Below are 20,373 nucleotides of genomic sequence, written 5' to 3' on the forward strand. Positions count from 1 at the left end.
GCGAGTTACTTGCCACAGAATTCTCAGCCTCTGACCTGCTCTTGCAGTCACAGTGTTTATGTGACTGGTCAGTTTAAAGTTTATTTATTAGGCACAAGTAGACTTATATTCACACTCTGCAACGAAGTTACTGTGATCCTCTAGTCGCCACGTTCCAGCACCTTTTCCGGTACATAGAGGGAAAATTTAGCATAGCCAATTCACCTAACCAGCACATCTCTGGACTGTGGGAGGAAACTGGGGAGAAAGTGCAAACTCCAGCCAGACAGTGATGCAAGCCAGGAATTGAACCCAGGTCCCTGGTGCTGTGAAGCAGCAGTGCTAACCACCGTGCCACCATGTTAACCCTCCAGGATATTGATAGGGGATTCAGCAATTGTAATGCTACTGTGTCAAGGGGAAATGGTTAGATTCTCTCTTGTCATTACCTAGCACTTAAATGACAAGTAATGTTTATGGCATACGTCAGTCCAAACCTAGCTATTGTCCTGGTCTTTCTGGATATAGACTACTTCAATATCTGAGGTTTCATAAGTGGGGATGTTTGCCAATGTTCACCATTCTGATCTTATGATGGAAAGGAGGTCATTGATAAGAGCCAAACCCCAGAGAGGGGAATGCTTTAGTCATTGTTGAAACCAAAGCAATAATTGGATGGGTTTTGATTTGTCCTGCTAAAAGACACATCTAGGCAATTTTCAACATTACTGGGTAGATGCCAGTTTAATAGCTTGGCTAGGAGCACAGTAAATTCTGGAATACAAGCCTTCAGTACTACTGCTGGATTATGGTCAGGGTCTATAGCCTTTGCAGCGACCAGTGCCTGTTTTTTAATGTCAAGTGAACTGAAGTTGGCTGAAGACTGGCATGTGAGATGTTAGAAACTTTCAGAGGAGGCCAAGAAACCATCCATTTGGCTCTTCTGGCTGAAGATTGTTGCAAATGCTTCAGCCCTGTGTTTCCCCCATCACTGATAGGAATATTTGTGAGCCTTCTCCAGTGAGTTGTTTAATTGTCCATCACCATATATGGCAGGATTGTAGAGCTTGGATCTGATACACAGAGCCAAGCAATTCTGCAACCAGTCACTTGCTGCTTGGCACACTAGTCCTGTGTTGTAGCTTCACGAGGTTGACCTCATTTTTAGGTATGCCTGGTACTGCTCCTGGCATATCCTCCTGCACTCTTCATTGAACCATAGTTGATCCCCTGGCTTGGTATTTATGGTAGAGTAGGGAATATGCTGGGCCATGTGTTTGCAGATGGTGGTTGAGTACTTTTTTTTTGCTGACTTACAGCACCTCATGATGGATGTCCAATCTGGAGTTGCTAGATCTGTTCAAATTCTATCCCATTTAACAGAGTAGTAGTATCTCAATACAATAGCCAGTATCCTCAAATGGGAAGATGGGACTTTATCTCCAAGGACTGTGCAGCGGTCACTCTGATACTGTTGTTGACAGATGAGGCAAAGTAAAGTTCTTTGTACAGGGCACCATCGTGGATAGTGAACATTCAGGAGGACATAGGCTGCTGAAATTTAATTTAAACAAATGCAAAGTGATTCATCCTACCAAAATGTATGAGAGAGGATGTAAAATGAGGAAGCAGCACAGGGACCTGTATGTTTGCACAAATCATTGAAGGTGACTAGGCAGGTTGAGAAAAAGTGGTTAAAGAAGCATATTTATAAATAGGGACAGAGTACAAGAAAGTTATTACAAACCTCTATAAAACGTTGGTTTGACTTCAGAGTAGAGTGATCAATGGATTTGTACTATCCACCTTCCCATCTTCAGGGTAGTGCCCCTCAATACTACAGTCACACTGGATTTATGACGCAGCTGATAGTAATTGTTGCACAAAACTTTGCAGAGACACAAATTTGTTGCTCTAGAGATTTTAATCAGTATATCTGTCTGGATGCTTACAGTAGCCACATCACCATTCATTCCATACCTCAGCACCAAGTAAAGCTAGTCTATACAGGATTGCAAACCCAATATTTCTGTACACTCACTGATTGCTATGATGATCAATGCAATGTTTATTCCCTGGTTAATGGGCAGCTTCTGTATAAACAGCAAATATTGATGCTTAGATTAGTTCTGGTGAAGAAGCAGCACACAAACCAGGATCAGAAGTTTAAAAACAGTTTAAGATGAGAAACCTCACTCAACTTACATCAGTTTTCTCCAATTGTTAGGACATTACATTGATAAGACAAAATATTTTTAAGACATTTCATTTATACATAATCATTGACAGTATCATCATCTTCATGGCTAGTTGAGTGCAAGTTAATGCATCGACCATAAAGAAATCAACATTCAACCTGCTCCGTCAGTTTCCTACTATATACAGACAACCTATTAACTTTACAAAATTGAGCTGTCGAGTGATTCTCATGAATCCATTAGTTATCCGACTCCAGTATAAATCTGCCCTCATTCTATAAAAAATAACTTTCTACTGTGCAAGGATAGAAAATTCAAAATGTACATCGATTTACACCAGAGACCATGCAGCAAAGTTTACAAGCACACAGCAGCACCTTGTATCAATGGAACTCATGCAGAAGGCACAAGAGGCACCAGGAGAATGCTCCACGAACTGAAGCTCTCACATGCACCTTGTTGTGTCATACTAACACCTTCCAACCAAAGGTGAAATAGAACAGACTTGATGGAGGCTCTCAGCAGTGGCTGTCCAATATAAAACAGGCTACAACTCATCAGCTCCTTGGACAATGATGCAATGTATAGGGTATGTGTTTAGTGAAATGAGCATGTCCTGCAATCATACTGCACTTTCTGATTTACAGCCACCAAGACCGAGCATGAATTAAAGAAAATGCCCTTGCCCATTGATTTCATCTCACCATTTCATCATGAGGATCAGAAATGCCAAGTAGAAGGATCTGCACGTTAGCAAAGGGCAGAGTGCATGGCTTCATGAAAGCAAAACATTGTTTTGAAATACCTGGACTTCAAGTTCTCATATCACAGCAAGACTGCCCAGATGGTGCTTCATATACACACCAGAAGGGTGGGCTAGGGTCCAGTGGAGGGAGTAAAAACTGGGACTATGCAGCAATGGACAAGACAGGACCTACTCAAAATTCTCTAGCAGTAAGTTTAGCTCTTTCCATGCCTCAGCATGCATATGTGGACAATGACTCGTCTTTTACAGCAACCAGCAAATCTTGAACCCCAGATAGGGGTCTTACGTGTGTAGGAGTGAGTTAAAATTTAACAGATACAAGTGAAGGGACCAAAAATGACAAAACTCTGGATAAATTTTGTAGTGTTGCTGGGCACTTGTACTTATTTGCACAGATCACAGGTGTCACAGCAGATGAGAGGTCAGCTGCTTAACCATGCACTTTGCTGGCGAGTAATGCAAAAGAAGAACAATGTGAGCATCACTATATAGCAACATTAAACAGCCAGCATCAGTGCAACAACAACAGGACAAAGAACAGTGGGTAATTGTGCAAACAACTGGTGTCAGTTAGTGTCATCATAAGGTACTTGGTACAAAGCAGTGTTACGGTGGGGGCGTGGGGTGCTTCAGTGAGCAGTGTTGTGTTACGGATACGTTCAAGTACAATCTCTGTGTAGTGTCTTCAGGAAAAGCACACAATTGAATTATCAGTACCAGTTGAAATCTCACCTGATTACCAAAAGTCAGATCGAGGTGCAGCTGGTGAAATATTTCCACTGAATTATCGATCTGCCCCATTATCTGAAATTAACAATCTCACACTGGTTTCAGCTCGAGTCCCATCACATTAAAAACATTAGACCCAGTCTAAAGGAGGCAGAAGTTGAAATTGCAGCTCTAAAATTAGACCTGGCAGGTCATAATATGACTTACTACAATCGGGCAATTGATTCCGAACAACTGGAAGCAGCAGAGATATGTGGTTTCACTAAAAATCATCCTGAAAGGCAGCTGTGCTCTGCCAGGATGACGACCCTGGAAAGGCAAAATATTAAATCCCATGACTCTAAATGTGGGCATTAGATTCTGGATCCAAGGTGTGAGCTTTGAACCAGGATTCAAAACAGAAAACACAAGTGGGCCAAGTCTGAGCAAAACTGCAAATCCCACTGTATGCATCACAAACCTGAACTAGTTTCGTGCAGGATTCTGTGAACATTCAATTGGTGACCAGCTATGCGTCCAGAAATTCCCATAAATGAGCTGAGTGGGTGGGACAAGACTGCACAAACATCACCCGCAGGTAAGGGCTTAAGTTATGAGCTTAAGTTACGCGGTTGTGGGTCTGTTCTGCCCTCCCCCCATCATCATTAATAATGCATCACCTTACTTCACTGCATTTTAATGACATGCTTTTGTATTACTGTGTGAGACTTTGGCAGTCTAGGGTAGCTGTCCATACTATGATCCCCAGTCAAACCCACCTGTGAAAGGGGAACAGAAAACCTGCAGGAAATGACAACTGCCTTTCGTACCTTGGCATGAAGATAGAAGTGACGCTGTGCAGGATTTACACAGGTCCATGGTTCAAAGTTAGGACAAAAGATTGCTGCAAGGAACTGCCTCGCAATTTACACACAAATAACAGAAGAGCTACTGTTTGTACACTGGTCCTGAGAAAGGCTAGGAGTGTGCCTCGGCCTGTTTGATCTCGAGAATCGCAGGATTGGTCTCCATGATTGCCACAACAATTCGATCGATGTAATCCTGCAGCCTGTAGTTGATCTCTTCCTGTTTCTGAACAGCACCCATGAGCTGTGATCAAGACAGAAAAATAATGAGTGCATTTTAGCAGCAGTGACTGGGAATAGTACACATTCCCCACACAGCAATGTATCTCTGCCCTGCTCCTAGACCCCAGTGACTGCTCCCTTACCCCTTGGTCAGGACTCAACCAATTCTACCCTGATTATGGGCACCATGACCCAAACTCGTGCCTGCAAATGGTTACACTTTCTTTTCCCCAAAAGGTCAATAGATTTTTTTTTAAACGTGAAGAGTCAAGGCAAATGTCCAGGCGCTATAACTTACTTCATCCCTCGAAACAGAGCTGATTTCTGCAGCTATTGATTCTGCGATAGAAGCTGTGAAAAGGCTCTTTGCTCCCTGGATACTCAGGTTAATGATCTGTCCATTCAGCTCATCATTTTGCTCCTTCAGATTTTGGTTATCCTAGATAAAGATCGAGACACAAACTATTACATACTGACTATTCCACTGATTTTACTGCAAAGCGGATGGGGTGACATAATCCTAATCACTTGTACCTGTTTGAGCCGTTTAATCTCTTGCTCCAGCTCAGACTCTCTATTGCGGCTGTTGTATTCCTGTAGCCCAATACTGCTCGAGCGTCCACGTAACCTCTCAGTTTCCAGTTTGAAGAGTTGCAACTGCTCCAATTGTTTCCGCAGGTCCTCTATGAGCTACAGAGCAGAGAGAAAACAGTCAACCCAAAACTAGTCTAAATCAGGGAGGCACGGCAGGATTCGATTTCCAAAGGACAAAGAAATGTTCCAAACATAATCTAGGAATCATGTCAAGTTTCAGATGATTACTTGAAGCAGAGATCACTCACTGGAGCAGTGCATCTGGAAAGGACAGATCTCTGCTCCTTTGGATTGCAGGTGGGGAGGGGGGGGGGGGGGGAAGAAATGCACGACAACTTGCCTCTTGAGTAGCTTCCTTTTCTTTCTGAAACAGATATTGCTTGTGTAAGAGTTTATCTGACAGTTTCTGGTTGTTCTCCTGCTCTTCCTTCAGTTTCTGCATCAGTTCATCTACTTCATCCAACAGCTTCTGCTTCTCCTGAAACAGTAAACACCAGAGAGTGAGTGTGTCCCCCATGCAAGAATGCAATTGCTGGGGCGACCATATCAGGGCCTATTAACAGGTCAGCATTGTGTGCGGGGGCAGGGGTGCAGGCAAAGGAACAAATTTTACCCCCAAATACAAGAGTTGGGTTGATAAAAAAGGAACGGAGTTTAGCTGACATTTTCTACAAAGGACAGCAAGTAATACTAACAGTGGACAGAAAATCATGTAGACTGGTATTTAAAATGGTGCCCAAGGAAAATGCGAACATACCTCCTCCAGTCTCTCGACATTAGCCCGAAGACAGGGAATGCACGCTCGCAATTCCCCATTCTCCTCATCCAGCTGATGTAGCCTGCGTGTAGACAGACAACCAAATGTAACACCGTTCATTGTAAAAGGCTGCACATACTGCAACTGTCTTCATATTGTATAAATTATACTGTGCAGAGGGACCACCTCACTGATCAGGTAGCAAGCTTTAACCAACTATTGAGGACTCACTCAAAGGGGAATGCTGAGATTAATTCAGTTCCTCCATCAGTTAAACACATACAGACAGAACCTCAACCAGAAGGAATGAAATGCAAATTGAGAGAGAATTGGAAAATCCAGTTCAAGTTTACTGTTTGAAATTCTATTTTCCAAATGGTATAAATCAAACCCAATGCTTCTGCTAAAGGTCTACTAGGAGCTGGTCAAGAAAGAACAGGATTTCATCAGCAGCAGTGGTGCCGAAGACTGATCCACATCACAACATGAGTAAGTCCCAACAAAGCTTCAATATAGTGGAAAAACACTCGAAGAGATTAAAATACCATTGGGTCATAATGTGCTGCTGGCTTGAAACAGCTCATGGCAAGAGGTTAAAGTCAATGATTTAAATGGAATACCATCACAGGAATTAATGTTGTCCTATGTACAGAAATTGGCTGGATTTAACTCCCAAGCACTCTTGGCATCAGACTTCATGCAAACTCACAAAATAGACATGGTTTGTAACCTGCAGTGACCATCACTGGTTAGAAACCAAACAAAGCTTCTTCAAACCACAAGATAAAATAACACAACAGCTTTTCAAAGCAAAGGAGTCTGGCTTTGACACCGATGAGTCAAGGCTGGCGTTGATGGTGTTCACTGTAAACCAGTCTTGTCACTAATTAATGTGCTTCAGGTGTCAGTGCCCTGGATATTTCCAAATCTTCCAAAGCCTTTGGCACATCATCCTGCAAAATTTATGAGCTTTCCTGATACATTTGATTAGCCCTCTCAATCGATATTCCATCCACCACTAAATATTCACCACCAACAGTGGCAGCAAGCAGTCTGCACCATCTACAAGATGCATTACAACAACTTGCCAATCTTCTTCAAACAGCACCTTCCAAGCCATGACCTCCAACACTTGGAGCAGTACGGTGGCACAGTGGTTAGCACTGCTGCCTCAGTGCCAGCGATCCAGGTTTGATTTCAGCCCTGGGTGATTGTGTGCCGTTTGCACATTCTCCATGTACCTGCGTGCCTTTCCTCTGGGTGCTCCAGTTTCCACCCTGTCCGAAGATGTGCAGGTTAGGTGGAATGGCTATGCTAAATTGCCCCTCAGTGTCCCAAGATTTGTAGGTAGGGGGATTTGCAGGGTAAATGCATGGGGTTACAGGGATAGGATAGGAGGCTGGGCCTGGCTAAGATGCTCTGTCGAAGAGTCAGTATAGATCCGATGGGCCAAATGGCCTTCTTTTGTGCTGTAAGGATCCTGTGACAAGAGTACCAGACACATGGGAATACCACCACCTGCAAGTCACACACCATCATGACTTGGATACATTGTCATTCGTTCATCGTCACTGGGTCAAAAAACTGGAACTCCCTTCCTTAAAGCCCTGTGGGTACAGTGACACCATATATTCTGCAGAAATTCACTACCACTTGAGGACAATTGGGATGTAGACATTGTCAGCAGGACCATCGTTTGTTGCCCACCCAGAGAATGAATAAAAATGGTCCAGTGTTACGGTTGATGGGACGTTCATTTCCTGGAAAGTCAGACTTCCAAAGGCTCACTTGGTTCCTTCCGTACATCAGTGGTCTTATTACCCTACTCTGTCCATCTGTTTGTCAGGACATCGCTTAAGGGCACCACCCTTAGTCCCGTCTACATGACTGCAAAATCCAGGCTTGTATTGACAAGTGGCTGGTGGCATTCATGCTAGGCAATAGCCGTCTCTCAACAGGGTTCAACCACCTCTCCCTTACCTTCAATACCAGTACTTCGCTATGGACATCTTGGCAGTCACGTGAACTTAACTTGCTCGACAGAAAACAATGATGTCCTGACCACTGATATCCAGCCCAAAACTCAAATACTAAAGATGAGGCTGCTCCTATCCTTGGCTCACTGTTAGGTTATCCGGTTTCTGTCAAGTTGTATTTTGGCCATGGGAATTTCTTACCTGGTATGCAGATTTTCAATCTCGATGACCTGCTCTCGTTCCACTTTGCTCAAAGCTTCTTTCTGCTTCTTAATTTCCTCCAGCAACATTTGCTCAGACCTGGTCTCCTGCTCCTTGAGCTGTTCCTCCAGTGCATTTGCCCTGTTCAGAGGTATAAAAGAATAATAAGCTTTCTTCACACTGACGATGACTGGGTCTTCTCTGCTTTTACTGATCTTATTCAGAGCACAGTATCTATTTTCGGTATCAGTGAGTTTAGTATGGACTGGTAGTAGATGTGTCTAGAGCTGTAGTGATGGGAAAAAAAGAGTGTTTCTTACACTGCCTGAACTACCCAAATTGTAAAGAGTTGTGGAATAAATTACTAGGAACTACTCTGAACACCAACCTATAGTTTGTTGCGTTTGCTGCTCAGGGAATCTTACATGTAAATTAGTGCCAAGTTTGTCTATAGGACAGTGGCTGCATCTCAAAACATTATTGAATATGAAACATATTGTGTGTCTGAGGACATGAAGACATTTTGTATTAAAATACAACTGCTTCAACTCCAATGAATAACCCCAGCTGGGTCCAGTTAGTCCTTGACAGAAGTCAACTGCAATTTAATGGTACTTCAACTAATTTAGTGCCGAATCCCTACTCTTGGCCAAATTAGATCTTGGATCTTTTTAAACTGAACTGGTTTCAAGTAGGTCAGTTGGGCATTTATGAAGCTCCAGTGCTTCCCATCAGCTCCTGCTCCAAAAGTGGCATTTTATAAACACAATTTAAAACACATTGGGCAGGATTTTATGGCCTCACTCGTCCCAAAACCGTAAGAGCCCGCCCGAGGTCAACAGACCTTTCCATGTTCTACTCCTTGCCCACTGATTTCCGTGGCAGGTGGGCCGATAAAATTCCGGCTATTGAATTAGCACAGTCAATATGTAGTCTGCTTTGGGTTAGAGAATTAATACCCAAGGGTCAGACTGTGATACATCAATTGCACTACGTTGAGCACAGTTGCCACCCTCACTGGGGTGTCTGATGATGCCACAGTTCATACCTGTGCACCAGCTGCAGGTTCTCCTGTCTCAGACGGTTGTGGGTTTCTCCAGTGGTCGTATTGTCTTGCTCCAGTTCACTGACTCGTTTCTCCAGGAATATCACCTGCACAACACAGAGCGAGACAACATGAAGGATCAGTATTTGGTGCTGTGGCAGGAAACAGAACGGATTTCAGAGTCACTTTCTCCAATTCATATATACAGCCATGTCACCTGAAGTGAAACCAAAGGCTGTTCCCAATCTCACAGCTGGAAGATGTACAAGTGGGCTCAGGCAATCGGTTGTTCCCAGCCATGAGGGGTGCACAAGCTAGTGAAAACTCCGATCAAAATGGAGAATTCGTACAAAGACAAAACACAGACTTTGTGCAGAGCTGCACCTGCCTGTCCCAAAGCAAATATCCCCCAGAAACAGTAACAGTTTCAAGAAGTGATATTCTCTAATGAATGCAGTGCCTTCAAACAAAGTACCAAATATTTGAAGGCTTTTAAAAAAGTTAAGGTTCAAAGGAATGCAAAGCATTTGCAAAAATCAAACTGACCTGATCACTGAGATCGGAGGGAATGAAGCCCAGCGTGTTCTTGGACAGATTCTCCATACTGTCACTGTTGCCTGCACTGTTCTGCTGGAGGTGCCTGCAATTAGACAATGTGTTCAGTATTAAGAGACAAAGCCTATTTCCACAGCTGACCACACAGTGCAAGCTCTTTGTCAGAGCGACTGCTCAGACAAGCTGTGCCAGGCGCTTCACAGCAAAGCAGCTAAAGCCTTAAACTCTAATTGGTCATCAACTCAAATACAACTTTCACAGTTTAATACAGCAAGTCACATCTCAGCATACCCAGCAACAGCACAGTTCTACTATGGCATTTTAAAGAAAAGAACTTGGGTGTTATTACACATATCCTGTGGTCTCTAATGTAAAGCACGGGATTCCTGACCAATTAGTTTTCAGCCTCCCACTCCAATCAGAGCCCCAAACCGCCCTCTCTAATATCATACACACCTGAACCCAACACAAGATTCAGCACATATGGGAGGACATGGGTCACTTGCATAAAAATTGTTACACCACATCAGGGAGTCATACAACCACCATTTACATTCTCTACTCACACCCTGCCCCCAGGAATCAGGGCAGCCAGGTAATACTTCTGCCTGTGCAGCTAACTCTTCCCTGTCCTCTACATTTGTGCGCCCAGATTGGTTGGCAAGAGATCCCAATGCCTTAAGACATTGGGGGGGGGAAAATGCCCTTAAAATTCAGTTGTGCAAATACAGCTGCTTCCCCATCACAATGACAGAAAATGTTGCAAATCAGATTGTGCAGCTTCTGAAAGACAGCACAAACTTTAAAGGCAGTTAAACCTGAAAGAAGGCAGCTCATTGCCACTTTGAAGGGCAACTAGGGATGGGCAATAAATGCTGCCCTAGGCAGCGATGCCCATGAAATTAAAAAACTGCCTCTTTTAGATACTGACATGTAATTTTCTTATGCCAACTAAACTTGTGAAAGCTTGCAGTTTGTGAGAAATAGCAGCAAATCTTCCATTCTCTCCCACAGACTGCCATCAGTAACAGCTCCACAAGACCCACGTAATACCATCTGACTAAAATACTCATTCACAATGAGGGCAAGCAACGTGGTGGTGCTGGGTTGGCTGCAGAGTTTACTGGGGCCATTTTTCTCCAGCGCACTTCTCTTTGCAATTGGAGTCACATTTCTCCCAAAACCACCATAAATGTTTGCTCACAACTTTCCATTCTTACAGACACAAGCCGCAGTCTCTACTTACCAAGCCACCTTCTTGCTGCTGAGTCGCATGAGGGGGCTGAAAGCAAAACAAAAAAAAAACAACAGGATGCTGAGTCAGGAAAGTTAGATTGGAGCAGAGGAAGCAGGAAACTAGGGATTCGGAAATTCAGACATTCTGCCTCCTCTGCAGCACTCCTAGTCAATCACTTTATACGGAAGCACTACTGAACTTCAGGAATTAATTCTTCCTGCACATGCCCATAATTTAAGAGAAAAACTTTCATCTCATGGTGAACAAATTCTGGGAAGGAAAGATCTCAACATGACCCACCCTGGGAGAGGCAGGGAGGAAGATCCTGGCTCTGTGGTAGATAATTGTTCAATGCTCATCAGCTTTTGAGGATTTTGATATCCTTTTATGGGGAGGATAAAGCCAGAAGCCTCTTAATACCCCAACTAGCATCAACTATCTGGACCCCCAACCTTCCTTATCTATATAGACCACCAAATCAGCCACCACTGGTTGAAATTGGTCAACAGCAAACAGTAATGTTCAGCAGTAATGCACCTTGTACTGCCTCACCTTGAAATACTTGAAACTCACCCAAATAAACCAACATATAAACTCCAGCCAATGTTCGAATGCAGAGCTCCAAAACGCAGCAGAAGCGAGTGTTTAGGGGGTGGAGAGTAAGAGAGAGTTCTACCATGGAATGAGCCCTCCTGACTCCAAGGTCTTTGTGGAGAGATGCTGCCAAGGAACTGCTGCAAATTAACGAGCTTCCTTGTCTATCCAGTGATTTACTTTGCCAAAACTGCACCAGCAATATCCTACCTTGATCAAAGTGGGGAGGTGGATGAGCGATTTCCACAGATGGGAGCCCAGCCATGGAATCAGCATTTCCCTGCAGAATAATGATTCCAAATGGCCTTCCCATCAGCAGCTGGAAGCTTGAGATTCAAATACATAAAAGTGAACATCAACCCTCAGTGACGGGTTCTGGCGTATGGAGCTTGTGTCCACTTTCTGCTTATCCCACTGCTCGATTCCTTCCAAGTGCTACATCAAAATCCATTTTGGAACTGCATCAGGACTCCAGTCGAGTCTGGTCCAGTTTTGCAATTTTGGTTGGTCTTGCTTACTGATTACCATGGTGGTGAACACAAAAGACAAAGGGCTCAGGAAGAAAGCCCGACTGGGGTGGGGAATAGCAAAACCTGCACCACCTTAAGATTTCAGAGGTGACCACTCTGGCTGAGTCCATTTATCAGATGAGCATCAGGATCCTTGATCACTGCACAATGAGCTGACTCAGGGCGGCTTTGGTAATATCGCCTGGAATCAATGATAAGTATCCATGATCTCAGCACTTTCAATATGTATTTGGGAATCCCTGAACTCCAGCTGAACTGATTGCATACATGTTATTTTCAATTTCCATTCACACTGTGAAAGCAGGAGGAAGTTGGGAAATATTCATTTTAAATGCAGTAGTGAGGAAAGTGTTCACTTCCTACTGCACTGGTGAAAGAACAAAAGCTCAAATTAAAAGTCCAATATCCTCGTATCAATACTCCACAATAATTTCCACTAGGGGGCGAGTTTGTTCAGACAAATACCAATAAAGCACCGTCCAGTTAAAAAAATAAAATCAAGTTTGACTACTCGAGTCCATCACTATTCACTATACTTACAAGTTTGTGTCAGCTGCAAATTGTGTGCCCTGTACACCCAAGTTTAGGTCATTAACATAAAACAAGAAAAGCAATGGTCCCAATACTAACCCTTGGGGAATCCCACTATACACAGCCTACCAGTCAGAAAAACCGTTCACCACTACTTCTGTTTGTCAATCAGCCAATTTTGTATTCATGATGCTATGGTTCCATTTTCTTTTATTCATTCATGGAGATTGTGAGCATTACTAGCTAGGCCAGCATTTATTGTTCATCCTGAATTGTTCTCGAGAAGGTGGTGGGCAGCAGTGCATGTGGTGTCGGTATAAGGGAGTTGCAGGAATTTGACCCAGTGACATGAAACAACAACATAGTTCCAGGTCAGGATGGTGTGGTTTTGGAGGGGAACTTGCAGGTGGTGGTGCTCCCATGCATCTGCTCCACTTGCCCTTAATGGTGGTAGAGGTCGTGGGTTTGTAAAGTCTTTGGAAAGCTGTTGCAGTGCTTCTTGTAGATGGTACTGTGCATCAGTGGTGGAGGGAGCGAATTTTGAAAGTGATGGGATGGTCCGCTTTGTCTTGGATATGTTGAGCTCAAGTGTTTTCGGAGCTGCAATTATCCAGGCAAGTGGAGAATATTCCATCACACTCCTGACTTGTGCCTTATAGAGAGTGGATAGTCAGGAGGCAAGTTACTCTTACACACACACACACACCAACGCCCCCCCCCCCCCCACCCAACCCCAGAATTCTCAGCCCGTGACCTGTTCTTGTAGCCACAGTATTTATGTGGCTAGTCAGTTTCTGGCCAATGTTAAAGCGGTGTCGATGGTAGTCATGATGTGGAGATGCCGGCGTTGGACTGGGGTAAACACAGTAAGAAGTCTAACACCACCAGGTTAAAGTCCAACAGGTTTATTTGGTAGCAAACACCACTAGCTTTCGGAGCGCTGCCCCTTCATCAGGTGGAGTGGGAGATCTGCTCACAAACAGGGCACAGAGACACAAACTCAATTTACAGAATAATGATTGGAATGTGAGTCTTTACAGCTAATCAAGTCTTAAAGGTACAGACAATGTGAGTGGAGAGTGGACACATCTCTTTAACCTGTGCTTAATGCTCTCTCCACTCACATTGTCTGTACTTTTAGGACTTGATTATCTGTAAAGACTCACATTTCAATCATTATTCTGTAAATTGAGTTTGTGTCTCTGTGTGCCCTGTTTGTGAGCAGATCTCCCACTCCACCTGACGAAGGGGCAGCGCTCCGAAAGCTGGTGGCGTTTGCTACCAAATAAACCTGTTGGACTTTAACCTGGTGTTTTTAGACTTCTTACAATGTTAAAGCCCCAGGATGTTGAGGGGATTCAGCAACGGTAATGCTATTATGTCAAGGGGAGATGGTTAGATTCTCTCTTATTGGAGATGTCCTCTGACACCACTCCCACATTCAAGGAGGTTCAGAAGATTACAGCCAATGCCTTTGCAATTTCCATCTTTACTTCTCTCACCATCCTCAGGTACACCCCATCTGGTTCTGGTGACTTAGAATCATAGAATCCTACAATGCAGGAGACCATTTGGCCCATCAAGTCTGCACCGACCATAATCCCACCCAGGCCCTATCCCATAATCCCATGTATTTACTCTACCTAGTCCCCCTGACACTAAGGGGCAATTTAGCATGGCCAATCCACCTAACCTGCACATCTGAACTGTGGGAGGAAACTGGAGCACCCGGAGAAAACCCACACAGACACAAGGAGAACGTGCAAACTCCACAGGCGCCCAAGGTGGAATCGAACCCGGGTCCCTGGCGCTGTGAGGCAGCAGTGCTAACCACTGTGCCAACCTTATAAACATCAAGTGCAGCCAGCCTAATAGTTCCCATCAATTTTTAGATCACCCAGTATGTCAACTTCCACCTCAAACACCATGTCTCCAACTTCCTACTCTTCTCTCCCCCCCCACCCCCAGCCTCAAATTCCTTACTACCCTTCCAAGGATCCCTCACCAACTCAGATCTGTCCCCTTCCACTCTCACCCTCTCCCAAAAGAGCCAGGCCCACCCCATTCCCCACCCAGAGGCCGAATCCAAAATTCTACACAGTACTCCAGATGTGGTCTCACTAATGCCATGCACGTATAATTGTAGCAAAAAAAAGTTCCTATTTTTATACTTGACTTTGCTTGCAATAAATGACCACTTTCCATTTCATTTCCTAATCACTTGCTGAACCTGTATGCTAACTTATTATTCATGCACCAGGACACCCAAATCCCTGAAAGGAGAAAAGTTTAAAGGGAATATTAGGGGGGCTTCTTCACGCAGAGAGTGGTGGGAGTGTGGAATGAGCTGCCGGATAAAGTGGTAAATGCGGGGTCACTTTTAACTTTTAAGAAAAACTTGGACGAGTTCATGGATGAGAGGGGTGTGGAGGGATATGGTCCAAGGGCAGGCGAGCGGGACTAGGCAAAGAATGGTTCGGCACAGACAAGAAGGGCCAAAAGGCCTGTTTCTGAGCTGTAATTTTCTATGGTTCTTTGTACCAGAGTTTTGCAATCTCTCACCATTCACATGATTGCTGCTTTTTTATTCTGTCAAAATGGACAAGTTCACATTTTCCCACATTATAGACCATTTGTCAATTTATTTCTGCTCATTTAACCCATCTAAATCCTTCAGTAGACGTTTTACCCTCAGTTTACTTTCCTACTTATCTTTGAGTCATCAGCAAATTTAGCAACAATACATTTGCCCTTTCAGCCAAGACATTGCAAACAGCCAAGGCCCCAACACTGATCCCTGTGGCACTTCACTAGTTACAATGATCCATTTTTATTCCTACTCTGCTTCCTGATAAATAAACAATTGTTCATTCATGGTAATGTTATCCCTACACCTTGTGCTCTTTTTTGTATGGTAACCTTTGGTATGGTAACCTTTGATGTGGCACCTTATCACATACCTTTTGGAAATGGAAATCCAAATTACACCACAACTACAGGCTTCCCTTTAATCCATGTTACTTCCTCAAAGAGCACTAGTAAATTAGTTAAACATGATTTACCTTCCACAAAAACTCAGCCTGATTACATTAAGATTTTCTAAGTGACTGTCATAACCTCAAAAATCAATTCTAATATTTTCACTGACAGCCTGTGGTTACCTGTTTTCTGTCTCCCTCCTTTCTTGAATAGAAGAGTCATGTTTGCTATTTTCCAATCTGGTGGGACCTTTCCAGAACCTAGGGAATTTGAGAGAATTACAACTAATGCATCTACTATCGCTGCAGCCACTTCTTTTAGGACCCAAGGATGAAGTCCATCAGCTCCTGGACCTCGTCGGTCTTTAGTTCTTGTAATTTTCTCAATACTCTTTGCATTGATGGCAAGTGTTTTAAGCTCCTTAATTTACAAGTATTTCTGGAAAGATGTCTTCTACAGTGAAGACAGACAAAATATCCATTTAACACTCATCATTCTCTTATTTGTCATTATTAATTCCTCAGATTCACTGTAAGGAAACTACCTATTTTCTGGTATTACTATCCTAATCTATATTAGGATAATTAAAGCCCGTTGTCACTGTTCCAGTTTTTGCATCTAATTTCCCTGTAAATTGGCTCCTCTATATCTTTCTCGATAGTCGATGGCCGATAGAATATACCCAGTCATGCAACAGCATTTAATATTGTTTCTTAATTCAAATCAAATAGATTCTGTCCTTGACCCATCAATCAAATACTTTCAGCACAGTCAATTCTCCTTAACCAATACCACCATCATCTTTCTTGCCTTTAGAGCCAGGTCTTGCAGCATTTTCCTCCCACTTGCACCATCAGTTCACCAACCTAGTTTTACCATGCTTTAGGTTTACATTCATATACTGTTAACCTGAATAACTCAGAATTCCCTCTTAGTTTGACCTCGCATAATACCTTACTAATTCTAGGTCTAGCGCTATCCATCTCTCCTAATCTTTTGTTCACCTCATTTATCCTTCCTAAGGCTACATCCTGGCTCCCATCCCATCAAGTTAGTTAAATTTGCCCTGCAATACAAGAAAACTGCCTCCATGAGGACACTGCTCCCGGTCCCGTTGAGATGCAACCCCTTCAGTCTGTACAGGTTTCACTTCCCCTAAAATCAGTTCCAATGTTCTAAGAATCCAAAGTCCTCCCTATTGCACCCAATCTCCAACCACACATTCATTTGCATTATCCTCCTATTTCTATAATCCACTAGCACATGGCACTGGATGTAATTGAGATTACAACCTTGGAGCTCCTGCGTTTGTTTTGCTAGCTCCCCAATATGTGTCTACTAGGCTTCTTCCCTCTTTCTACTCATGTTTTGGCATGGATATGGACCACAACCTCTGGTTGTTCAAACTTTCTCCAACTTCTGTTCACTTGCAGCCAAAATCCCCATGTGTGTCTTTTGCACCTCTAAAAGGGACTATTAGAATTAACTCATGACAGGTCTCCAACATTTTTCCTTCCTTTAATTTGAGCCCATCCAAAACTCTGCTGTCTTCTTAACTAGCACCATGTCCTGTCCAATCATTCCTGTGGTCACTGATTTACACTGACTCCCAGATTAAAAGCAAAGCACTCAGTGCAACTCCACATCTGAACAAGACGACAGTACAGGGCCAGCTTGCACAAGGGAGCTGTTATACGGATCAAGTAGTGGTGAGGGAAGGCACTTGATACAAAAGAACCACCAATTTGCTTCCATTTTATATTCATTTTATCTTAGTTAAAAGTTCAGAATTAAAAACTGCAGCAACAGTGCACATCCAGTACAAGGCATGTGTGTACAGAGGTCATAAGCTGCACACTTTTCTGGGTTAGGTCACATATTGTTCAATTGGGGCTTATTTTATCTGTAACGAGCTACATTAATACATTCTATGCCTCATTAGCCCTCAACACCAGTCTGTTAGTCTCGAGACCATGGACGTCAGAGATAAATGTTTGGAACAAGAATTTCTTGATAATGGGGGATGGAAACTGGTGCAAAGTTCACCAAGATATTATGAAGTAATGTAGATATAGAAAGGTATAAAATAGCAAAATTGTAATGCAAGGTTAAGGATAGAGAGATAAATGCTGGTTGCAACCGGTACACGTCACAGTGTATTGGGTTTAGCTTCTTTTATCTGTGTTGGTCCCTAGTATGCAACACTGGACCTTTAAACTGCATGTGTTTGATTATCTAAAAGCTCATTGGAATACTTTATTGCCCAAGTTCCAACAAAGGAACTTTCTAACAGTTCATCTGCTGGTACAGCAAGATTCAGAACAGAAACTTGGGGAACTGGATCTGGTAAAGGATACAAAAGTGTGTTCAATTGATGGCAAGTTCTTAGAAAGTGTAACTACTGAAGCAGATATGCTGAGTCTACAGGTCCCATTTTAAACTCAATCCAATATAGAATGAAACATTGCCCCAAAAGCAACATTAAAAAAAAAAGAGATAACCCACAATCATAAAGAAAAAGCCCAATGATAAAAAGGTAGAATCATGCAGTTACCTATTCATTTCAAGAGTGTTGATGCGGGTAGACAGATCTTCCAAACGATTGATTTGCTTATGACACTGGGTGCAGTAAAACTTCAGCATCTCTTCCCCAATGACACTTTGTAAAGTTGAAGTGAAATGATCACTGGAAAATCAGAAACGTCAATTGAGAAATTAGAGAAATCATTGATCAGTGTTTCTTAATTCAGAAATTAATTGGAATGCAGATTTATTCTGTAAAAGAGTTTCAGAAAACAATGTGCAATTTGTTGCAATAGAAGTGAGCAGCTACCAAGTGATACACTTTACCCCATTTCCTGCTACCCTCAAAGAAAAAGGGCTTTGCTACTTAAAACATTTTCTTTTTGATAAACATTAATTAAAAATACACCCAATTCTGCACCAGGATGACAATTTAAGGAATCAGAGCTTCTCTGACTCAAAAGGTATCCAGAGATCAGATGATCACTCGGACAATACACTTAGCAACTGACCTCCAAACTGATCAAAAAATAAGCTTTTCACTAGTCAGTGCTCCCAAGGATCGAGGGGATGAGGTGACTGCAAGGAATCAACACCAAATTCTGGTTTTTCGATTTGTACCCTTCCCCAGCGGAGATCGGAGCAAGATTCACCAGTGCTAACCTTACCTGGGAGAGAGTAGCGACGAGCGATTAAAGTGACCATTGATAGTTGTGCCTTCATCCTGACACAGGCTACTGGATGCAAAGTCAATCTCGTTGCTCTCCCCGTAATCTTCAAAGTGCTCCTCAGTGCTAAGGAGAGAAATGTTGGAGCTCATCGAAAAGTTATGCTGATGGGTCCTATAACAGGGGATACACCAGGAAGAAAGGCTAAGTAGCAAGCAAATTTTAAACTTTTTTCAAAAATAGGTGCTCAGAAGAAATTGCTTTACCAAAGAATGGTGAGAATATGGAAGTCAATACCGCAGGGAGTGGGTGCATATAAAGGGGAAGAGGGACAAGTATGAAGGAAAAGGGATAAAGAAAGGATTGCAATACAGAAAGATGAGGGGTTCAACTGGAGCACAACACTGGCACTGACTGATAGGATACTTGGTAGATGTAATTCAGCCTATGTAAGCCTGTGTAATTTTATGCTTCCCTCATTCTTTGAAGAAATTATTCCTTGGTGACTCTATCACTTTTTGTTCCAGTAACAAAAATTGAACCCATGGACCTAACATCTTCATTGTATAAAATGTGTCAATTATTCAGTTTTTGCCAACAATAAAATGAAACTGCAGCAGTGAATAAGAACACAGTGGAAACATGTCCTTCACTCTTTCCAATGTCCAGACTGGCTGTCAGCTTGCTCAGTACATACTGGCTGAACTTCATAGAACAAGGAATACAGAGATAGGAAATTCTAATATTACCGTAGTACAACTTCCCCCAAAACCAGCAAACTAGCATCTTCAGGCAAGATTTGAGCACCTCATCTTGATATGGTGCTTGGATTACTGGACTTGTAATCCGGATGACCAGAGTTCAAATTGGATCTTACTGGGAACAAAATCGAACATCAGTAAAATCAAAGTGGCCAGATTATGGTTAAAACTCAGTGGTTCACTAAAATCTTTAGGGAAATAAATTTGCCATCCTCTGAGTCTAGTTTGAGAAACTCCAGGCCAAAAATGTGGTTGATTCTTAACTGCCTTTTCGGCACTGGCAATGCAAGCGCCCAGCACAGAAATATGCTGTTGGGCCCATGTTTATATTTCACATGACTCTTCTCCCATTCCACCTACCTCCTCTCAGCATATCACTCTATCCTCCTTTCTCCCATGTTTTAATTTGGTTTCCTTTTGAAAGCATCTAAACGCAACCATTAGTGGGAGCAAATTACACATTCTAAATAGTGAAAAGAAATTTCTCATTTTTCTAACTGAATTTATTAGCAAGTAACTAACTTGCATTTATGGCCCCCAGTTTCTCTCAAGTAGAAGTATTCACACCACTGCCCATTCATAATTTAATGATCTGTCTGGTTACCCCAAATCTTCTTTTCTAAAGCAAAAACAAACAACTGGTCTAATCTTTCCCGATAATTGTAATCTCAGTACTAGGAAAG

General features: G+C 42.8%; 1 protein-coding gene across 2 annotated transcripts in view; it reads right to left on the reverse strand.

The window, feature by feature from the left end:
• Positions 1–1,886: 1,886 nt before the first annotated feature.
• The window catches only part of rab11fip3 (RAB11 family interacting protein 3 (class II)), a 112,121-nt gene continuing 93,634 nt past the window's right edge, over positions 1,887–20,373 (reverse strand). Inside the window, exons 5-15 of one of the 2 annotated variants that reach the window (XM_078240437.1) lie at positions 18,930–19,055; positions 18,293–18,424; positions 11,114–11,149; positions 9,859–9,952; positions 9,316–9,419; positions 8,268–8,408; positions 6,091–6,172; positions 5,674–5,811; positions 5,274–5,429; positions 5,038–5,178; positions 1,887–4,761 (exon numbers count right to left, since the gene is read on the reverse strand). In XM_078240437.1, the coding sequence (XP_078096563.1) occupies positions 4,630–4,761; positions 5,038–5,178; positions 5,274–5,429; positions 5,674–5,811; positions 6,091–6,172; positions 8,268–8,408; positions 9,316–9,419; positions 9,859–9,952; positions 11,114–11,149; positions 18,293–18,424; positions 18,930–19,055 (1,282 nt within the window). In that variant the 3' untranslated portion in view covers positions 1,887–4,629. Of the gene's footprint in view, positions 4,762–5,037; positions 5,179–5,273; positions 5,430–5,673; positions 5,812–6,090; positions 6,173–8,267; positions 8,409–9,315; positions 9,420–9,858; positions 9,953–11,113; positions 11,150–18,292; positions 18,425–18,929; positions 19,104–20,373 lie in introns of both variants that reach the window. The other variant, XM_078240436.1, reaches the window with a different exon arrangement.

The sequence above is a fragment of the Mustelus asterias genome, chromosome 23, assembly GCF_964213995.1.
Source record: "Mustelus asterias chromosome 23, sMusAst1.hap1.1, whole genome shotgun sequence".
NCBI lineage: Eukaryota > Metazoa > Chordata > Chondrichthyes > Carcharhiniformes > Triakidae > Mustelus > Mustelus asterias.